The sequence below is a fragment of the Rosa chinensis genome, chromosome 3, assembly GCF_002994745.2.
Source record: "Rosa chinensis cultivar Old Blush chromosome 3, RchiOBHm-V2, whole genome shotgun sequence".
Lineage (NCBI taxonomy): Eukaryota > Viridiplantae > Streptophyta > Magnoliopsida > Rosales > Rosaceae > Rosa > Rosa chinensis.
This window is the reverse complement of record NC_037090.1, coordinates 41,237,893-41,260,909: the sequence shown is the minus strand read 5'-3', so window position 1 is coordinate 41,260,909 and position 23,017 is coordinate 41,237,893. Positions and strand designations below refer to the sequence as shown.

The 23,017-nt window shown below is 38.1% G+C and overlaps 1 protein-coding gene across 1 annotated transcript; it reads left to right on the top strand.

The window, feature by feature from the left end:
* The first annotated feature begins 18,351 nt into the window (after positions 1-18,351).
* Positions 18,352-21,165, top strand: LOC112194592. The gene is made up of 3 exons (XM_024334812.1): positions 18,352-19,555; positions 19,841-20,884; positions 21,161-21,165. Exons 1-3 carry the CDS (start codon positions 18,352-18,354, stop codon positions 21,163-21,165), a joined length of 2,253 nt encoding a protein of 750 aa, XP_024190580.1.
* Positions 21,166-23,017: the final 1,852 nt, after the last annotated feature.

Genomic DNA, 23,017 nt, shown 5'->3' with positions numbered 1-23,017 from the left:
ACATAGAAATTTACATTATTTGCACATAAGTTTGGCTAGGGCTCAAATCCAACTACTCACAACACATGTTATTACAAATACAAGCCATGAATATCAAATTAAAGAAAGAAGGAGAGAAAAAGAGAAAAACAACCAAACCTTCCACCTAGCTCCCAAAGATGTCAAGTGATGAGAGAATTGCTTCAATGTATGAGATTTTCGGTTTTACAACCCAAAATACCATACACATCCACAAAACTCAAGAACAAAGGCTTGGATGTGTCAATGCAAGTGTTGTGATTGATTAAGAGTGTGTAGTAACTTCGGTTTTGGTGAAACCCAAATGCCTACACACCTATTTCTAACACAAACTCAAAGAACTATGTACAAGGTATGAAAAACTAACCTAAAACTAAAGAAAAGAGAGATTTTGATGCTCCAAAATGAGAGAGCCAAGGAGATGCATGGTTTTGGGAGAGGTAATGGGCTATTTAAAGGCCAAGGAAATTCAAATCAAGGGTGAAGATCAAAAAGAATCAATGGTGAGATGTGATGGACAAATGTGTAAGCATAAAATATGGATCTAGTTTTTGACTCCACATAGAAATGACCTAGAAAGCCCATAGATATTTTGATGGAGGAGAAAAAGCAAGGTTAGAAGGGTCATCGTGTAAGGGAACAAGGTAATAAAATGGGAGACAAAGGTGTAAGATGTAAGAATAGGACCACTTGTTATCTTTCAAATTTTGAATTTCAAAATAACCTAGACCTAAAGTCTTCCCACCTAAAGTCTCTAACCCTAGTTAGCTCTTCCTTATCCTCTACACAAGTTCTTGGCTGGCCAACTTGGCTGGAAATGTCAGGAATCCGGCGTTGACCTCAGTTGACTTCTTTTTCGTATGTTTGAGCACTTTCTTCTCCTTTCTTCCTTCACTTAGATCTCCACCAAGACTTCTGAATTAGTGTTTGAGTTCTTCATACCAAATATTACTCCATGAGTGTAGATCATTCTGGTTAAATTTCAAACCTTAGTTCACCGTGATGTGGCCGAAAATGCTGACGGAATCAGTATAAGTCCTATTTTACAGTTTTTATCTTCTAGTGCAGAAATTTGCACCGAACTTTTGAAGGCCTTCTATTTCGAACTAGCTCTTGAACTCTTCATAACAAATGATTCTTAGGATTTCTAGAATAGATCAGGAAAGTTTCAACTCACTTGGAGTTCATTTGGTCAGTCTTCCACTCCTCCTTCCTTGCCTACCTCGGTTTCTCCTAGCCGGAGTATGAAAATGTGCTAAAGTTGAGTTTTTAGGACATTTCCAAGCTTCTCCATTATTTCCTATTATGATAAGGAAAACATAATAAATATATATAAATAGACACATAGGTTAAGCAAAAGTGCAAGACTTTCTAGGTAATTATGGACCTAACAAAATACCTCACACTTACACTTTTCTTGTCCTCAAGCAAAAACATAAACTAAACTAGCACAAACAAACTAAAAAGCACACTTGCATCCTTGATGAATTTATCCATTTCCCTTAGAGAACCATGACTTAGTGAAATGACTTTCAATTGAGCAACTTTAGAAACCAACTTTTCAAAATGCAAAGCTAATAATTGGATTTGGAAAGTCATACTCGACATAATATATTGAATGCATATGCCATGTGTGCCACCGTAAATGACTCATGTGGGACTAACTTGAACCGCATTTGTCTAACCATCAAACTCACATGGATATCACTCATTTCACTCAAGTATTTAATGGTTAGTGTTTGCACTAAAAAACAATTCAATCGACATGTTTTCCATAGGCTTGCTCTTCCATCTTTTGTCCATAAGATCAATGCATTAGTTCTCTTGTGTCAAAAGGTCTTTTATTTAGGTTGTAATGAGTGAGGGGCTTAAGAAATGAAGGGAAAGGAAATACAAATTATAAGCCTCCTAGTAAGCAATTCTCTTGTTGAGTTCTTTTTTCTTTAAGACCCTAGCTGCTTTGTAAAACCTCATTTTGTTTTCCACAAACCCAGAAACTAAAAGACTACAAATAACTATTATTTCCCTTTGTACAGCCCACTCTTTTTGTATTTTTTTTTTCACTCACACTACTTTTGCACAACAATTTTTCTTTTTTTCCATTTTCTATTTTCTTTTCTTTTGGTGACCCTAGTCCATATTGACTTTGAATAATTCTTTCGATATTTTGAACATGTTTCTAGGGTCACCCTTATGTTTTCTTGGCTACAACAAGTAGCTCACACACACAATTTTCTACGCACCTCACACTTATTCTTCTGTACACTTCTCAAACCCATTACAAGCACCAAACCTATAATAGAACTCATACTGCTTACCACTTGGCTTAGAAAGGGTAGGAAAAGTGTTTAAGTTTTTAAAAGGTAGACATTTGTGGTGGTAGAGAAATTAAAAGGCTAACACATATTGATGTAGGCTCAAATTGGCTTACCAATGGATTTTCATTTTGAGGACAAAAGCTATTCGGCTATGGTTGATTCCTAACTTCCCCAATAATAACTCATGCTTAATATAAAGTTTCAAGAGATTTGGAACAAGTTCTAGATTACATGCACGATGAGTTTATCACACAATGAAAGAACTAGTGCATTTTGACTACGTATGCACTCTTTTAGGCTCAAAAGCTCACATAATTAGGCATAGATAGTTTCAACAAATTTAATTTTCATCCTTCCCACATGAATGCATTTAAAATCACATAGGCAATATGAGTTTAAATGCATGTGAGCACAAAACACCAAATCCATTTATTAAATAAGCATTGATCTTCAATCACTAAACATGCTCAAAATCAATCAATCCAGTTAGACATAAGTTTGATCGCATGATCGGGGGTTGTTTCATTTTAGTAACCACGCAAGCAAGCCAACATGTTTTTATATTTTCAAAATATTTCAAATTTTTTTTTTGAATTTTCCAAAATATAATACAACAAAAAGTAAAAGGAAAATAAAAATAAAGAAAAAGGATAAGGAATGAAATTACTTAGCCTTACCACCTCACACTTAAATCACACATTGTCCTCAATGTACTATTATGAACAATTGTGAAACAAGATATAGGTGTAAGACCAACCAAAAACTTTCCTTAAGTTAAAAAAAATTGATTTATTAAAAACGGCCTTTTAAATACCTCACACTTAAAACACCATATAGTCCTTAATGTGGTATGAAGCTATTAAGATCCTATCAATGTTTTTGGGGACATGCTTAATTGGCCAAGACTAGTACTATAAACACTTATATAAAGACACTAATTCATTCTTAGGAAAATAAAAGTGAGGGATTTAAGAGATCGCAAACTCTTTGAAGATCTTTGTTTTAGCTTCATAATGCAAATAGGTGATAACCAAACAAGGCCAAGTTAGGCACTTGCCTTCCATTAAGCTCCATGCATATAGAACCAAAAGTACCACACACTTGGATATTTGCACACTAGCATCTTCTCGGCCAAAACTCCAAACAATTCCCAAATTTCTTCATCTTGATTTGTTCTTGCTTTGATTTGGAGTCCGCCAATATGGGTTTAAGTTCAAGGACATTAACAAGGTCCAAACAATTTCTAGAAAATTAGAACTCAAATTAGAATATGTGAGTAGAAAAGCAAAAGGAAGAAGGATCCAAATTTGAGTGTTGTCTAACACTCAACCATTAGGTAACTCCTCATGAAATATGACTAGGTAAGACTAGGAAGAGATTTTGGTGGAGTCGAAGCTTACTTGAATACACTTTTATCTCATTCAAATCTTACCTAGACATCGTGTCTAATCAGATGAGCCTAGTTGTGAAAAGTGAATAATCTCGACGTTACAAAGATGGAATCCAAATCTTATTTACTTAGAAACTATAAGCTCTAATCAAATTCAAATTTGAAAGAAATAAGTCAAAGCACTATTTATTTAAATAACAAATTTCAAATAAGTAACTAAAAGGTGAGATTGCACAAGTAATAAACAAATAGCAAATAGGCAAGACTATTTTACTAGTTTCAATATGCTCAATTTAGTCTTTACTTACCACAATTTACAAAATTACTTACCCAAAGTAATTGTAGCAATTTCAAAAATTAAATTACCACATAAAAACTACCAAACAATTAAAAGAAAAATAAAGATAAACTAGAAATGGGTTCTCTAGCCCCATGCAACCTAATAGGGATTGAGTTTTACCTCAATTCCCGGCAACGGTGCCAAAAACTTGTTGGAGACATCATTGAGTAGAAAAATATGTGCAAATTTGTGTGATGTTACCTACTCCCAAGATTAGGAGGCACTACTACAATAAGTTAATCAAACGACAGATATTTGGAGTTGTGTGATGACCAGCCTCACTATGGTCTAAACGAGTGTTGTGTGATTGAAAAATCACACAATGGTGATTTCATGGTTGTCCAATATTCATTTCCTCAACAGATAATTATTTCTGTTGTGCGAATTTTGCGCAGGCATATGCCTGGTATGGCATGCGCAGAGATGCCTCGGCACATTCAGACAACAGAAAAAGAAATTTTGCCGTTGGCTGAGATTCATAACACACAACAGATATAACTCATTCTTTGTTGTCTGAGGTAAGTAACACTCAACCGAAGTGAAATTATCTCCCTTGTCTGTTGATTTACTCAGACAACAGAGATGATTTTATTTCCGTTGTGTGTTATGAATCTCACACAACAGAATTTTTTTTATTTTTTTTTTGTTGGTTGTTAGTTCACACAACAACTATATTTGGTTAGCTGTGGTGTGAATATTGTAATCAAATTGGGTAACAACCAATGACTATTGTAGGAGAAGCCTCAATTTTGAACTCTTCTATAGTCATACAACACATTGTTTTGTATTTTGTTGTATGAGATCAATGCTAGGTGAAATTGCACAAAATCAATGCTAGATATTGTTACCAATGAACAATAATTTTATATTAATGCTAAAAGTAACTTTGATATATCAAACAAACTCCAATCGATTCACCATATACAACTTTATAAGCATTTAAACATTTCATTGAACTATGTCTTTCAATTTCATAAGCTATACAAGATTGTGTTTGATCCTCACCCACAAGTAATGCTGCAATAAGAGCAGTCCAATTTCCATCTTTTGTAGCATATGCTTGAGGATTGTGATGGACAAGTTCATTATCTTGTGCAGCATTAGCTCTAGTGATGCAACTAAAATAGCCTCACAATTTAACCCTGCAAAATGTAGTTGTCAGTATAGGATAAGCAGGGATCGTTCAGTCCGGGGATTGTAGGGTACACCTACACAAAAAAGGTCCATTAACAAATAAAAGAATAAAATGGGGGTTTTAAAAGTTGGTTCCTAATCTACTTAAAATAAAAACAAAACAAATAAAACTATATACAATGATCGACTTCCCTAACCTAGACGAATACCACTCGGAAATTACTAAGTGTAAAAACAGAAAATCCATTTCAACATGCTACAAAAATGTTCCCATCTTAAATGCCTAGAAAAAAGCCCAAATGAAAAGCCTCAGCGGATCAATCCATTTATCTGATTCGTTCTAATGTAGGCTTGGATCGGAAAATTCCTTACCAATCCTAATACTACTAATTTTTGAAAACACTCAGCGTAATTCTCTTAACTAGTAGTATTATCTAACCCTCGAATCAACTCACAGGTGCAAATTAACCATTACACATAGAATTTAACATGTAATTTCAAGAATCATTGAATCATTAAAGCATGATTTTTACCACTCGTTAGAACTAATTACTACTTGTTCAACTCAGCATCTTAACAAATAACAATTATACTTGGCAAATTAAGCAAACACACAAGAACTCTCACCGTTATTCTAGCATGCAAACTTATGAACCTAACTCTGAAAATTACCTAAACACGTAAAAGGGCACAAGATTGTAACATGCATCATAAAAGAATTCTCAAAATAAACTCAATAATAAACTGAAAATCTCAAAAATATTAATAAAAATAATCTTAAAATTTCATGTCTCTAATTACACAACTCGCAAATCCAAACACACAAAACCGAAACAAAAATTGTAAATAGAGTCATAGTTACACTTTGAAGCTTTCCTCAGCGGCTTGGCAACAAGGTGATGAACTCGTCTCTATTATGGTGGTGGAGCGTCCTTGACTCAGCGCCTAAGATCTTAGTAGAATGATGGAAGGATGGTGGTCCCGGTTTTGTAGGTGATAGAGGTTTGAGGAGTGAATTGGGCAGAGTCTTGAAATAGTTTTTGGCAAGGAAGTGATCGGCCAGGAAGCGATACAAATTCTGCTCTGGATGTTGTCTATTTATAGGGGAGCATTGGTTGGCTTTTGTCGATCATACCCTTCATCATTGGACGGATGGGATTGCATCATAATTCCTTTAATTTCCCAACTGAAACGTCTCCTTTATAGCCTTAACTCCTCATAATGGGGCAATTCCTTTAATTTCCAAGCTGAAACGTCTTTATCTTATTTATTCCCCAACTGAAGACGTCTTTCTCTTTATTTCCTTTCTTCATTGCTTGGTCAACCTAATTTAATAAAGGGCACAAAATTAAATTCTTTTAGAGAAATAAAAGGAATTAAAACAATTTAATTTCAGAAAAATACTCCCATAAATTCTCTCTTAAGGCCCACAGATTAGCATGATGGTGAGAAATCCTGATCCAGCTAGGATTCTTCATGAATTTTGCATTTTCTGCCTATTTCATGCCAAACACTCTACAAGACTCTTAAAACGACTTAATGACTCAAAACACGAAAATAAGGGAGAAACAAGGCTAAAATGGGGTATATACTCAATAATATTGTCGCTCTTTTTGCTCCTATCATCTAGATTCATCTCCTACATAGAATCTTAGGCCTAAATCCACACCCAACTTGGATGCTAAGGACAGTTGCAGCAGCTGCAAGCATCATATTTCTGCATTTAAAAAAAAAAAAAAGGCAGATCAATAAAACATATAATGAGTAACTATCAGATAGTCTGTCAAAGTACATACAACATATCTGAACATATTACATTGAGCTTCTAACAATTTATAAACATCCACTCACACATACATATTACACTGTCAAATTTTCCTTAATACTTGCAATACTACCTGCATGAAGAGGCAAAGAAAATCAAAATTGTATGTAGTACAGTTAACCATGATTTTAATATTCAAAAAAGGTATCTTTACTAGGGATGTCATGCCAAATGGTGTTCTCTGAGTTTTTGTCCTCTGAATATGGATTCTTCAAAGCTCAGTTGCAGTTCATACCTGAAACATAAAAAGAATGACGATATCATTTGAAGGTTATAATAATAGCATACTTTTGTAAACATGAAAAATAATATCGAATTCTACTTTGTTAAGGCAAAAACCGACATGTATTGACAGGTACAGAATCATTTAATAGTAACATCACAGCTAGACAATTACCGAATGTCAAGGCCCTGATTTCCTGAGTTAACGAATTGAAGCTCATGCCTCCTGATTCACCCCTTCCCCCAAAGTACGCATCAAAAAGGTCAAAAGGATCCACCTAAATAATAGTGATCATTCATCAGAGTGCGGTTAATAGAATTAGTGCCTTCAGTAAAAAAAAAAAAAAGAAGCTAAAGAACTACTACTGTGTATACATGTTTGTGCATATATGGAAACGAATAAGGAAGCATTGATTGCATCATGCAATATACTCGTTGTTCTCAAAATTTTAACATAAACTGTTGGCACACTTTAACTCATCAAGATAGTACTCAATCTTTGTTTATAATTAATTTCTTTTAGCAAATAATCAAAAAATATTCCCAAGTCTTTCCAAATATTTTCTTTTAGCAAAAGCAATAGTAGTGTGTGTAGAGAGAGAGAGAGTAGAGATGGAGATGAGAGACGATATACAGATAATAAAGCACAAAAACAAAAGTGAATTAGATATGATGGATCTTGCACTGCTATTGTTTTATCCTCCCCAAAAAGAATCTGCCAAAAGTGAATAAACAACAATGCCCACAAATTTTTATTTATTCTTTGTCAATCAATCAATCCAATTGACAAAAAAAAAAAATGAAAAAAAAAACACACAAATTTTGTAAAAGGTGGCTATATCTTTTTGTAGACCAAAAGACCAAGAAACCGGGATACATATGAAGAACACAAAGGATAAATAAAGTACCAGTCATGGAGGTGCTTGTGGAGGTTAATGGTGAACTCCTTGGTGATTATAACATTCTGGCAAACAATCCCTTGCCATTATAAGATGGTAAACTCAGAGAAATACTTTAATGTTATTATTTTTATTTTTAGTTTATTGCAACTTGCTAAAACTATTATTGGAGCTACGCCAACCCAAACCCATAACACAAAACCATATAACCAAATGTGCCAAAACCATATACCATTTGTAACCCAAAAACACACCTTTACTATGCCCAATGACTGCACTTGGTACACGATTTGCTCCAGAGAAGTGTTGGACTACAGCATGCATGTCATTGTCCTCTATACGATAATGACTATACTAAAAGGTACCTTCACTTTCCTGAAAACAAAATACCACAGCTAAATCAGCACCAAGATATTTTAGTATGCATTAATGTACTGAAATTGATCATAAAACATGTTAAACTTAAGTACAAAGGTCCCCAGCCTTACCCATTTCCAGCAAAGTCAAAAAGGAAGGAACTAATTCCTTCATTTTCCAATGCAACAATATATGCAAAACTAGTCATTTCCTGGAAATCAAAAGAAAGGCTATAAATTTGATTATGAAGCCTACCCGGCATTATAGTTTTCATATGAATTAGGTACTCAACTACGAATTAGATATCTAGCCAATCAAAATTCCAAAGCTATTTTCTAAATCTATGAAGCCCCCCAATAGTTGCACTTAAATCTGTATATTATATGAAGGATTACAAAGTCAAACACAGAACTAAATTGCACAATCTATATGAGCAAAATGACGATACCTTGATATATGGTTATGAACAAAACAACTACCTCTTTTCCTGATTTCAACAATGTTTCTCATTATGAACTTAAGAAAAAGTTGAGGGATTTTGACTTACAATTTTGGTAGGATGTTCCAGCATGCTGAACAAGGTTGTACATATCAATGATCGGAACGCCATGCCTGCTCTCATCCTTGAAGAACATTTCCAGCTTCCTCAACTCATTGAACGCTCGCATATCTGTCAAAATCGAGTCATGGTGAGGATACAACTAATATAGCCAGACCAAAACATTTCCAGCTTCCTCTATATGGTCCTGCAACAAAAATCAATGAATCACCAAAAAATCCCCAATTCTCAAATCCAACCACAAAATCAAATCTCCAAGTTTGCTTACCAAAAACAAACCTATAATCCAGTGTAACGTCCCGTATCTTAAATTAACCGTTTACTAGTCATTTGGACGGTAAACGACAATTACTTCAACTTTTTATTCTGTTTTGATACTTCTAGTGGGCCCTAAAAGTTGATTTTTTGTTCGGGTTAAAATTTGAGAAAACTTCCATCATGAAAATCGTAGAGGACGTTAAACCGAGCGCGTGCATATGTGGTACGTAAAAATCGGAGTTCGTATGCGAAAGTTATGGCCTAAAATGTGGAAGTAACTGTTCATAATAATTTTCTATAAATAGCCAAGTTACTGTGGTAAGTTTCCATTTTCAGAAACTTACCGAGCCCTCTCCCTTCTCTCTCCCCGATTCTCTCTTCCTCTCCAACCTCTTCACCTTCTTCCGGCCATAACTCCTCCATCCGGTGACGGATTTTGACGTATAAGATGTCGTTGGAAAGCTCTCTTCCTTCTCTTCATTTCTGGGTTCGTTTCGTAACTTAATATGAACTATGGAAGGTGCAGCAACGAGAAGAAGAGGAAGGTCACTGTAGCAGATTGTGGTCATCGTCGGTTTCTCCAGATTCCGGCCACCTCTGGCGACAAACCCTGGCCGATCAGAAGTGGCCTGAGACGTAGATCATCCTCCCCAAAGCTTTTGCCGAGAATCGAAACATGGAGGCAAAATCGAAGGTTTGAATTTCTGGGTACTATTCATAAATCTGGGTTTACTGTTTTCTTAATTGTTGACCTAGTTCTAGTTGTTTTCTCGGGTTGTGGTAGTTGAGAAAACTGTTTGGAATGATGAGATGATTGTGCTACCAAAATTTGGTGGCCATCGGAGCTGGCGACTGTGGCGCGTGAATCCCACGCGCCGTCACTGTAGCAGGCGCGTGGTGGCGCCTCCGGCTGCTATTTGACCTCAATTTTTAGCCCATTAAATACTACAAATATTGTAGAGCTTATATATGAAGTTTGATGAAGATTGATGAGGTTTTGAATTTATTAGGAATTCTCGAAAATAATGAGTTTCGATTATCGATTTACGAGAATCCGACCGCCGGATTTCTCTTGGTTCTGCCCTAGAACCCTTAAAATAATGAATTGGTGTTTTGGTGGAGTTTGGGTTGAATTGGGAAAGAAATGGAAGTGTTGAATTGTGAGGATATTACTTGTGGATAGTATTAAATGGCCGAGTTGTTATTCACGGAATATAATTGTGTACATGGCGACGTACCGAGCTATTGCTCGATGAAGGAACCCGTATGCTTGGTCACCTAAATAGTACAGTGAGTGGACTTTTATTTCTTAAAGAATGATGCATGCATTTAATTATTGAATTAGTACTTTATTAACTATCATTTTATTTATTGAGCATAATATTTTGCCTTGGATTATAATTTTGACATTGTTTTTCCACATGAATTTCAGTTACAAATCTATTATGCTCGGATTTGGATTTATGATTTATTTTCGGAGATTAATTATGAATTATTTTCAATTATGATTCAGAAATGGATTTTGAGCATTCAATAAGTATCTCCGATATATGGCTTTTATTTGAAAGCATAATTTTCGACTAATTATTTTCCGAAGTGATTTCCGGAAATTTATAATACATTTCTATTCATCGATATTGAGATTTTGGAATATCTTTCGAAAATGGGATTTTCGAGGGAATTATTTTTATCTATTATTTCTTGCCTATTGGTTTATAAATTCGAGATTATTTTGGCGTGTGGGGCCACGTCGTTGGAATATGTCTTCTCTCGTGAGTAATGGGGAAGCCTTACTAATTTTTGAGTTTTCGTATGGTTTTAAACCACCATACCTCGGTTGTCATATGTATTGCTAGCTAGCCTATCAGTACTCCTCCCTGCTTACTATGTGTTCGTGGGTGAGTAGAGCAAAGCATGGGATGCTCCAGAGTGTGGGACACTCCAACCCGAGCCTGGGAGGCTCCCTTATTTGTATGGTGAGAACTTCTTCCCCATATTTGATTGATACCTTCACCTAGCGGGGCTAGCTTGATTTCTTTTGACCAGCGGGGCTGGAATGTTTTCACGAATTTTCGTGTTGTGAGAAATATGTTTTATCCACGTTGCATGCATCGAGTTTTTAAAGGAATAAATGTGGGAAAGTATTAAAGCTTTACTTTCATTTGAATTTCTTACTTATTTATTTTTGTCCACTCACTCTAACGTGTTTTAAATTACTTTCCCCTGGGCCATTCGGTTTCAAATGCCTAGCTTGCAGGTGAATTAGTGGAGGTCGGGCGTACATGGCATATGAGGCATAATTGTCACTACTTCCGCATTGTAGGATTCCTTGATCCTTTACTCTTCTTTATATATCTATGTGTATTAGTATTGCTCTGATAACCTTTGGGATTAGTATTGTTGAGTTTTGTGAAAGTGGAGTTGATGGTAATTGGGAGCAGGGTGGCTCCAGGAGTATAAGGTTGGTTTGCTTGAAGTGTTTGTGCAGGTTTTTGGGTAGTCCATTTTAGGGGTGACTTTGCCGAATTTTTGGTAGAGCTATTCCTAAGGTGGGCCCCACAGGGTCACCTCGGATTTCAGGGTGAAATTCACTCTAACGGTATCAGAGCATTAGGTTGTCAGATTCTGTAGACTTGTTCCTATCTTGTTACTGTATATGCTTGATGTTACTCAGTGCCTCCCGAGTGATGGCCCTACTGCAGCGGTTCCCCATCATATACTCTTCGGTGCTGTTGTACTCATCAAGTGTGTACGGTACATGTCTAGTTAGTTTTCCTTTAGGTGTTATGCCTCCTGTACACCGACCTCTTAGGGATTCCGCTGCATATTGGATTGCTTACATGCTTGCACCTTTCCCTGGTATTGGTAGAGTAAGGCTACTCTACAGATTCGAGTATGAAATATGATTCAAGGAAATGTTATGGTTATCCCTTCCTCGATGCAGACAAGTTTGTTGGGGCATGGTTTAAGGTGCGAGACCGGAGTTTTATTTTGTACTCGATTGTTAGAGATGAGTGACCATTGTTTTGGGCTATCGCTGAGTACTATAATTCTTTCCGAATTAGGATTGTTATTAGAATTGGAATTAGTAGTAATGATGGTTCTTACCTTGAATTGAGTTTTGGAGAATGTGTTACTTGATACGATTGGCCCTGTAAGTGGCATGTGCAATATTATTGGAATTCGATGGAGATTCTTTGTGAATCTCATTATTGGAAATCATTTATAGAGAATCCAGATTGGAATGTATCCCAACTAGACACCTTATGTCGGTGTCATGTACTCATCACCCTTCAGTAGACAATAGGGAAAATTGAAGAAATATTCTGGGTTGTTATGGCTAGAGGCTGTTTTTTCTTGTGGCTATGGTCACTGATGTTGATAAGTGGGAAGTGATGACAATAAATGAGAATTGTAAGTAGAATGAGATTTTTAAAAATTGTCGGTTTGGGTCGTTAACCTAACCAAGGTGTATGAGCATAGTTTTGCTCGGAATAAAAGAAATTGATTTTAGATACCACAACTTATAGTTTTGTCTTCCTGAGTCTTGGATGGTAACGAGTAGGGAGATGAACATCAGTGGGTTTTTGTAGTTGATATGTGCTTGAAGTTCGAGAAATCGGAAGAATGCTTAAGGTTTTATAATAGAGTAACGGTTTTGGTCGGTAAATAATTGGAAGAGTTGGAATCAACTCTTCGTATGTGATATTATGCAAATGGGTGTCCTTGGTTATCCGCTTTTGAGTGAAACAGTTACACATGAGATTGAGGGATAGCGGTAATGACCTTGTTCGGTGTCCATAGAAGTTCAAACGGAATTACTCTGTGATACGAAATCTGATTCGAGTTTTGAATCACGGAGCCTTGAAGGTTGAATTGTGATAGACTCTTGGTGGAAGTTTTGCCTGACGGATGGGTTGTGATATGATATTGGTGGATGGTAGAATAACTTTAAGGAAATAAGTTTTCAGCTAGCTCTGGAAATATTTTTAGTCAAGCCTTGACCAGGACTCTTGTTATCTTGGGTGGAAGGTATTGTAGCCTGTTTTTTTTTTAAGTGATGTACTTCAGTGATGATTACTTTGAGGAAATTGGATCATTATTGTGGTGGGACCACGTTCGGATCCAGATATTGCTTGGTGTGATACAAGATGTTGGACGGGTGTCCTTTGATTTATATTAAGGACTGTCCAGGAAATATCTTGTGAATTGTGTTAGCTATCTCGAGGAATTGGTTATTGCTTGAATTGAATACATGTAATGGATATCTTTGGAGGAATTGAGCGAGTTTTACCACCCTGGTGACCCTTAATTAGACATGTATAGGAAATTGTTGGTACGAGTGAAATCCGGTCACCACTTGTCTAACGGTAAGACAGCTTAAACATGAAGTAGGAGTTGGGTTGGAATTAATTGATTGGACTTATGTTCTATTAAGGCTTCAACAGATATTTAAGTACTAATTGTTGAGCTGCTATGGTTGAGTTATGTTATTGGATTAATGCTTAGGATTGATTCTTAGTGAGGAGATTTGGAAAGGTTTTTGGTACAATTTTGGTTAGCACAGGAAGTCATAGGGATCTTTGTTGTAGTTGAAATCTTATGAGTTAAGTGTCGATCGAGGAGTGGATTTGTGGCTATCTTATCCTTTTACGGTAAGGACCGTCGTCCTTTATCAGCATTGGCCTTAAGTTAAATAAGAAGAGCTGGCTATATTCTAGTACTTGCAAGTTTAACGTTGTTTGACATGACTGATTTCTAGTGATTCTTGTAACATTAAATAATGAACTTCTTCGATATCTTATTTTCCTGTCTTGGGAAGTAGACTCTGTTTCTGTGGTATGCAAGGTGTTATTTGTTTAATTAATCGACTTTGAACTTTTCCATTTGGGCTCTTATTCTACTTTCTCTCCAGGTTGTTATGAGCAAAAGAGTTTTTGCAAATTTTTGCTTAGTAGTGGATAAGACTTTTCGGTAATGCTTGAGGGCATATCTATACTTTAGAACTGTTGAGTCAACAAGGAATGCTGTGAATTTTGTTGGGATTGTTGTCTCTGACCAGATTCCAGCTTGAGGATTTTTTTCATCTCAAATGTTGAATTTCTTTTCCTGTTGGTCAAATTTTGAATCAGATTTGGAGCAATTTCTATTGTTGTTGGATGCATCATAGTCCATTAGAGGTATGTGTCAATTAGAGGATTTGACACATATAGAATTTAGAACTTTTCTATAATGTCATACCTGTAGTAGAATTGTTATGAGGTGATGTCGGACAGATGATTGGAAATGTTCTACTTGGGACTGGCAGAGCGGTTATGAGAGAGAGTTTCTCTAGTTATCTAAGGAAGCTATTTTATTTGAGTTTGATCAGAATTCCAATCAAGTATCTAATAATACAGATAACGGTGCTTTCGGTTGTGAGAATTACATTGGCGTATGAAGTAGAATTATCAATTGTGGCATTAGAGGCCAGCGAGAATGACATGGATTCAGCCATATTTTAGACCTATGATTATTAAAGAAGTGTAGCCTCAGCTAAGAACAGTTTTAGTGTGATGTATCTCCTCCTAGATTTGAGTCTTTTGGCTGGAGTAGTGTGAGTAGTTACGATTCTTGCTTTACACAGGGTTTAGAACGACATGGTACTTGTTGCGTACCGTTAAGTAAACACTATCATGTGAGGAATTTTAGCAGTTTTGATTGAGGGACAATGCTAGTTAGCCAGTTTGAGATACTATAAGTGTGGCCAGCAGGGCAACTATCAAATGAGTTTTCCTAGTCGACTCGGAACGACATTTCAAGGCTGGACCAATGATTTTTTTTGTCGGGTATCAGAGTAGCGCAGTGGAAGTGTAGTAGCCGCCCCATAACTTACATGATTAAGAACTAATAGGTTGTTCGGAGCTACCTTTGTTATACTTGACAATTGTGGAACCTTTATGTGAATGATATTTGATCAATAATCTGTGCACAAACAGGCAAAAGAGGAAGTGTTGTTTTGGGGTAGCTAAGGAAATTACTTGTTTTGGACTTGTTGGTTAATAGTAACTATCTTCTGGCGTGTTAGTAGCGGTTGGGTTACCCCATAAATGCACGCACGGAGACAAAATGTTTTAAGTATGGATTAATATATTACCACAATGTTGTTGGTGAATAGGGTGGATCTTCATTGTGCGACTTATACGAAAAGGTTATGGATACTTCTATTCCAATCGAATGACTTGTTGTAATGCCCCGTACCTACTAGTTACTTTTTACCGTGGTTGACCGAGGATTGACTTTTTATTTAGTTTGGTAAATTAGGAAATTTATTTGAGATTGTCGTAGAATACGAAAAATCGAGTTCGTGGACACGTAGTTTGTTTAAATTGGATTTGTATCGGAAAAGTTATGACCAAAAATAGAAATTTCTATTTTTGGCATGGTTTTCTTTTTTTGTGAGCTTCTATTTGTGGAAGGAAGGGTTAAAAATCAGATGGGAAGAGAGAGAAGGTAAGAGAATCAAAGAAAGAAAAAAAAGAGAGAGCACGGGTAGAACCCGAGTCACCCCCCCCCTTTTCTTTTTTTTTCTTCCGTCGCTGCTCTCCCTCTCTCCGGCGATTCCGTCGCCGTCCGGCCACCCCAGGACGAAAGCTTGGGCACGGCGTGATCCTCGCTCCCTTCTCCTTCTAGCCATGTAAGTATTTCACCTTGGGTAGCTTTGGTTTTGGAGATATGAGGAGAATTGCAGAAATGGAAAAAAAATGGATTTTTGCTTTGATGTCCGGTTTCCGGCGATTACCGGCTGGATTCTTTGGGGGTTTTGGTTGTTGGGGAAGTACTGAACGTATTCCTAACCTTGTTGCAGCTCGTTTTGATCGGTGGAAGAAGATTTGAGGGTGTTTGAGACTGTGAACAGTACTGTGAACAGTAACTCTCGAATTCTTGGGTTCTTGTTTGATTTTTCTGGTTATTTCTACTTGAATTTGGTTGTTGTTGCAGGTATAGGAACTGTTAGTTGTAGTCTATGAATTGTTGTGTTAGATTTAAGGTTGTTGGTTAATGAGTTTCCTTGGAGTTTGATGTTGGTTGTGGTTCTAAGGTGGTTAAGATTATTATCTTGGGTTGAGAATTTGTTGTCATGTTTTTGGTGTTGAGTTGAGAGTGTTGAGAGGTTGAAGAAGTATATTGGCTTTGGAATGTCAATGAGAAATTTGGAATTTTTGGATGTTTTAAATGTTTTAGTTGATGAATCTTTTGACTTAACCTCTTGATAATTTACTATCAATGTTATTGTGGGATTGGTCTATATTGTTGAGGAATTTTGGTGTTGAAATTGTGGTTTGGAAAAGAAAATTTAGAGAGAATTTGAGATTGTTAGAGTTGAAATTGTGATTTTTTTTTTTTTTGCAAAGGAGAAAAATTAAGAAAGAATGTGGAATTGTTGGAAAAGGATTTATATTATAAATTGGTGGTAAATTGTGTTGAAGGAAGTGAATTAAAAATTTGTTAAGTTATCGAACGGTCTTTGTGAAGGTTTAGATTAAGCGAGGTCATGGAATGGTTAAGGAATCGATTTAAGAATCGATTGAGTGGTTATGAGTTGGAGGGCATCGAGGTTGTAAAGGAATGACAGAATTTAATCCCAAATTAAAGGATGGGAGTTTTATGACAATTTGTGAACAACGGATGCTTATTCCGAGGGGAATGAGTTGTTTTTGAGAGTATTTCATTATATGGTTAATTATATCCTATTCTATTGTGACAGGACGTACTGAGCCCTCGAGCGAGGAGGACACAGGCAGGCAGCAGGGTCAGCTGCGGGACTCACTTGTGAGTGGAGTTTTATTTTGTTAAAATAATGCATGCAGCTTGGAAATAAGTTTTCAGTTGATTAATTATTTGAGAAAATGTGACTCTATGGAAAGAAAAGGATTAAAAAGGAAACAGTTGACAAGGAGGCCAGTTTGGTGCATGCGTATCTTACCTAGTTGGCAGTCCCGTCCGATGCGTCGGCAGTCCCGTCCAGACTACAGCTCGGTTGGCAGTCCCATCCGATGCGTCATCTGGTTGGCAGTCCCTTCCAGATGACTTGAGGTAGTTAGTCGGCAGTCCCGTCTACTACCTGTGGCTAGTTGGCAGTCCCAACTAATCACCGCCTCCTACTCCGGTTGGCAGTCCCTTCCGATGCGTCATCGGGTGGCAGTCCCTCCCCGATGGCATGAGATGCCTAGGAAGCAGTCCTTCCTAGTCATCAAATGAGTTTCTTGGAAAAGGATTGAGTTGGAACTTCATAGGGTTAGCTGCATGATGGTTTTGTTAAAAAGAGAATTGGGGAAGCATACCATAAATTGTTTTGATTCTAATTTCGGTTTTGTCCACTCACTCTAATGGATTTTATATGTTTTCCCCTGGGCCCTTCGTTTTCAAATGCCCAGATTTCAGATTAGCCGAGATTGCGTCCAGGCTCAAGGACTTTGGAAATCAGCGCTTCCATTTTTGTCCGTAGGTTATTACTTAACCTACCTTGTATGATATCGGCTTAGTTTTAGTGTTGCTCTGATAAGCCTTTTCTTTTGAATTTGATGGATGTTGTTGTTCGGATTGTGGTTGCTTACGGAGGTTATGTTGGGATTTGAACTTTCCGGATGTAATATATGTGCTTGGATTGTAAATATGATATTGTAGGTTGAGTAGAAGTTAATGTTGTAATCATATCCAGGTTTGTGAAATTTTTGGGTAGCCCATATTTAGGGGAGGTTCTGCCGAATTTTCGGTAGGATTTCGCTTAACGTGGGCCCCGCAGGCTTGTATCCAGGTAATTGGGGTGATTCCTGGGTCGGGTCCTGTCAGTTGGTATCAGAGCACTAGGTTATTAGATTTTGTGGCCGATATCTTCTTATAGTTGTCTTACATGCTTGATAGTATTCAGTACCTCCCGAGTGATGGCCCGACTGCAGCGGTTCCCCATCGTATACTCTTCGGTGCTGACGTACCAATCAAGTATGTAAGATAGTTGTTGTTGGTATAAATATCTTGGTGTAACTCAGTTATGGGAATTTCAGGTGGAATGAGACCCGGACGCAGATCTCGTGCTGGCAGGAACCATTCACCCGCTGGTGAGGGTGATGATGAGCATGTTCCTCGTGGGTTGTTACGGACCGTGGAGCGGTTGTTTGAGCGTTTTGCAGCGGCTCTCCCCAATCCTAGGACTGATTATACTGTGGAGCGTGCCAGACGCCATGGGGCGTATACTTTCTCTAGTGCTCCTACGGAGTCCTTAGCAGGAGACTGGATTACCCGCATGGAGAAAGTATTTGAGTCCTTGGGTTGTCCAGCTGCTAGGAGGGTTCCTTTGGCTATTGACCTCCTAGACGGGGATGCATGGCTTTGGTGGCAGGGTACCAGGAATATGGGTTTTGACCCAACTACCATGACTTGGGAAGAGTTCAAAACGGAGTTTTCAAATCGGTACTATAATCAGGCATCCCAGCACCGCCTCCGATTTGAGTACATGCAGTTGAAGCAGACTGAAGAGATGACTGTGTTACAGTATGAGGAGCGTTTCATTGATTTGTCTTGGTTTGCCCCTGAGTTGGTGGCGACAGAAAAGTTGAAGGTTGATCAGTTTATCAATGGCCTCCTACCTATGTATCGAGATTGGTTGGCGCCTCACAATTATCCGACTTTTAAGTTAGCTGTGGAGGCTGCTATGAGGTGTGAGGCTAGATATCTGGACGGTTCCCGACCTTTGGAGATTGGCGGTCCCAGTCAGGGGCCATCTAAGAGAATTGCCTCTAGTTCGGGTTCTGCATCGTCATCAGGCAGTAGACCGAGCAGTTCAGATTCTAGCTCTCGTCAGCGCTTCAGGGGACGCTTCAGGAGGCCTGGGCAGACAGGTAAGAGACAGTCCAGGGGGGGCACTGCTAGTTCCAGTGGAGGCTTTGGTAGACAGGCGATTCCGATAGACTATCCCCAGTGTGCTACTTGTGGTAGACACCATGCAGGCCCGTGTCAGGCAGGTGTGGGGACTTGTTACCAGTGTGGCCAGTGGGGTCACTACAGGAGAGAATGCCCTCAGTTGACCCAGGGAGTCTTCACTACTACTGGTCAGAGTATGGGTCAGACATCTGTGGGTGCTACTAGTTCGGGTTCTCATGGCAGTTTGACAGGCAGGAGCAGCACTCAGCCGGGTCGTGGACAGAGAGGGCGTCCAGTGACCCAGGCCCGTCTTCATGCTATGACCCAGCAGGAGGGTCGCACTGCACCGAACGTCATTATGGGTATGTTAATTGTTTTTGGTCAACCAGCTTTCATTTTGATTGATCCTGGAGCCTCTCACTCCTTTATGTCTAAGAGGTTTTCTTTCTTTGCTAATGTGCCCCCATCTCTCCTACTCGGAGAGTGGCATGTTGTTCTACCATCGGGGGAAAGACATAGAATTGAATGGGTACATCGTTTTTGTGGAGTGTTTGTAGAAGGAGTTTGCTTAGAGGCGGACTTGATTCCATTTGAGTTAGTGGAGTTTGATGTAATCCTAGGGATGGATTTCCTACGGATGCATCATGCCTTAGTGGATTTCTTTTGTAGTACTGTATTATTTCGGAGTCTGGGTAAGCCAGTTGTCACCTTTTATGGTGAACGGGAGGTTCTCCCATCTTGCATAATCTCAGCTTTAACTGCTAAGAAGATGTTGAGTAAGGGTTGCCAAGCTTATTTGGCACATGTGGTGAATTCAAATGCCGAAGTTATGGATCTTAGCCAAATTCCTGTTGTTGGTGACTATCCAGATGTATTTCCAGAAGAATTGCCTGGATTGCCCCCGGTGCGAGAGATAGACTTTACCATTGATTTACTTCCAGGTACAACACCCATCTCTCAAGCACCTTATAGAATGGCACCGGCGGAACTGAAGGAGTTGTATGTACAGTTGCAGGAGTTAACGGATAAGGGATTTATACGACCTAGTGTATCTCCCTGGGGTGCACTTGTGTTGTTTGTGAAGAAGAAAGATGGTACTTTGAGGCTTTGTATTGATTACCGGAAACTAAACAGGGTGACTATAAGGAATAAATATCCCTTGCCCCGCATTGATGATTTGTTTGACCAGTTGAGGGGTGCTAAAGTTTTCTCAAAGATTGATTTGAGGTCTGGTTATCATCAGTTACGGATTAAAGAGGAGGATGTAGCCAAAACTGCTTTTCGATCACGTTATGGTCATTATGAGTTCCTTGTTATGCCTTTTGGGTTGACTAATGCACCCGCTGCTTTCATGGATCTCATGAACAGGGTGTTTCGCCCGTATCTTGACCGCTTTGTGATTGTGTTCATTGATGACATACTGGTTTATTCTAAAAGTGAGGAGTTACATGCTGAGCACTTGAATATTGTGTTGGAGACTCTACGACTACACCAATTGTATGCTAAATTCAGTAAGTGTGAGTTTTGGCTTGACCAAGTGACATTCTTGGGTCACATCATTACAGCTGCTGGTGTTAGTGTGGATCCGCAAAAAGTAGAAGCAGTGTTGAATTGGGAAAGACCTACCAATGTAACGGAGATTCGTAGTTTCTTGGGTCTTGCTGGTTACTATCGATGTTTTGTGCAAAATACCTGGAATCTTTTTCCCTTTAACTTACACAGATATTGATGCCCTGAACCCTCAAAGTTAATATACACTCGCTCCATAGAGTTATATATTACACAAGCTTACGAATTAAATTGTCAAAAACAAGATAAAACGTAAATGCTCCTCAGAGCTCACTACAACGAAAGTCCAAATAACGGTGAAGTCACAAAGATGGTTTCCTACCGTAAAGCTGCTAGCTCGCTGCCTCAACCTCGATTTTCCTAACATGCAGGATAAACCCCTACACCGTTTGAATAGTGTACCGGGTTGCCACACAACAAACCCGGTAAGCTTTTGCAAGCCCGTATGAGTAACTCAAAACACACATACACAACTCATGCCAAAAGAGGAGAACAACTCACACTTTAATTTCCTTTCAAATCGAAATAAAAGAAAGCAACTCACACCTTGTTTCCTTTTAAAATGAAACATAGAAAACAACTCACACCATGAATTCTATCAATAAAACATAGAAAACAACTCACACCTTGAATTCTATCATTTGTACCATAAGCGTACCATAGAAAGCAACTCACACCTTGATTTCTATGAGTAAAACATAGAAAACAACTCACACCTTGTTTCCTATCAAATGTACCATAATCGTACCATAGAAAGCAACTCACACCTTGATTTCTATCAGTAAAACATAGAAAACAACTCACACCTTGTTTCCTATCAAATGTACCATAATCGTACCATAGAAAGCAACTCACACCTTGATTTCTATCAGTAAAACATAGAAAACAACTCACACCTTGATTTCTATCAAAACGTTAATAAGGAAAACAACTCACACCTTGTCCCCTTAAAAACCATTAATAAGGAAGCAACTCACACCTTGTTCCCTAAAAATACGTAATGTCATGAGTTGTCGATAACCAATTCCCGTTACCCCATGAATTACCTATATGGCAGACAGATTAGAGCTCTAACTGAAAACGTAACCACTCGTCCGGCCAAAGACGTGGTCACCTGAGATTCTGCCCAAGGTCTTAGACCTTCGATCCTCGGGCCGCACTGTCCCTTGGAGCAAAACATCAAAGGAGTCACACTGGACCCAAAATGTTACACAAAACACAACGCTTTTGAAAACAATCGAAATCAACATTTCCGTAATCATTGTTTTCCGAAAAAGCCATAACACCAAAACAATAAAAAGCATCGTTTCATGCATATTGTTTTCATACCCAAATCTCAACGCTTTTCAAAACAAATCGAAATCAATCATTTCCACAAATCAATTGTTTTCCAAAAGCCACACCCCAAAACAATAAAAAGCATCATTTCATGCATATTGTTTTCATAAATCCACAAACCACCAAACATATATATTTCACGTAAATATATATCTATATGTAGTCATCCGCTCAGGAATGCCTACTAATACATGAATACGTATGTATATATATACATCCCATAATATATATATGTACACACATAGTCATCTACTCAGAAATGCCACTAATACCATCTATAGTTTGCAGTTAATAAATAACTCTCAAAACAATAAGGGTATTCCCGTTCGTGAATGAACTTCGTGAGATTACTCACCTCAGAATCCCGCTGCGTCTTCTATATAGAACCGAACTAACACTATCACCAAGAACTCGTCCAATTCACCTTTTAGAAGCACCTATTCACCAATGATCTCAAATCAGTAACGATTCACAACCAATTTAAGTCCGAAACCCCTGTTTTGAACTAAAATCCCCCAAAGTGGCGCCAATCGAGGCGAAACCACATCCGAGACCTCCCAAAGTCTCTGGAATACGTCGATCGATGTGACCAAACCACAAGTCGATCGGACGCTCAAATCCTCACGGATAGAATAATCGATCGGTATGAAACTGCAAAAATCATAACAATTCCATACGAACTCCAAAATTTGCATATTATATATCGAAACGCTTGTATCAACGAGTAGAACATATATAATACCAAAAATAGTTCCTTAAGTGGCCGGAACACCGCCGGAACGCCACCACAGACGGTGGTGCACCGCCGCCGGCCAAAAACTTATTATTTCACAAAACTCCCAACATCAAAAAGCTTCATCTAAGCATGCTTGTGAACTTTCATAACTGGA

Bases quoted from the DNA above. Each gene is read 5' to 3' on its own strand.
- LOC112194592 (XM_024334812.1), top strand. From the start codon at position 18,352: ATGGGAATTTCAGGTGGAATGAGACCCGGACGCAGATCTCGTGCTGGC. The intron at 19,556-19,840 runs GTCGCACTGCAC...ATGTAATCCTAG, and splicing joins TGCTATGACCCAGCAGGAGG to GGATGGATTTCCTACGGATG.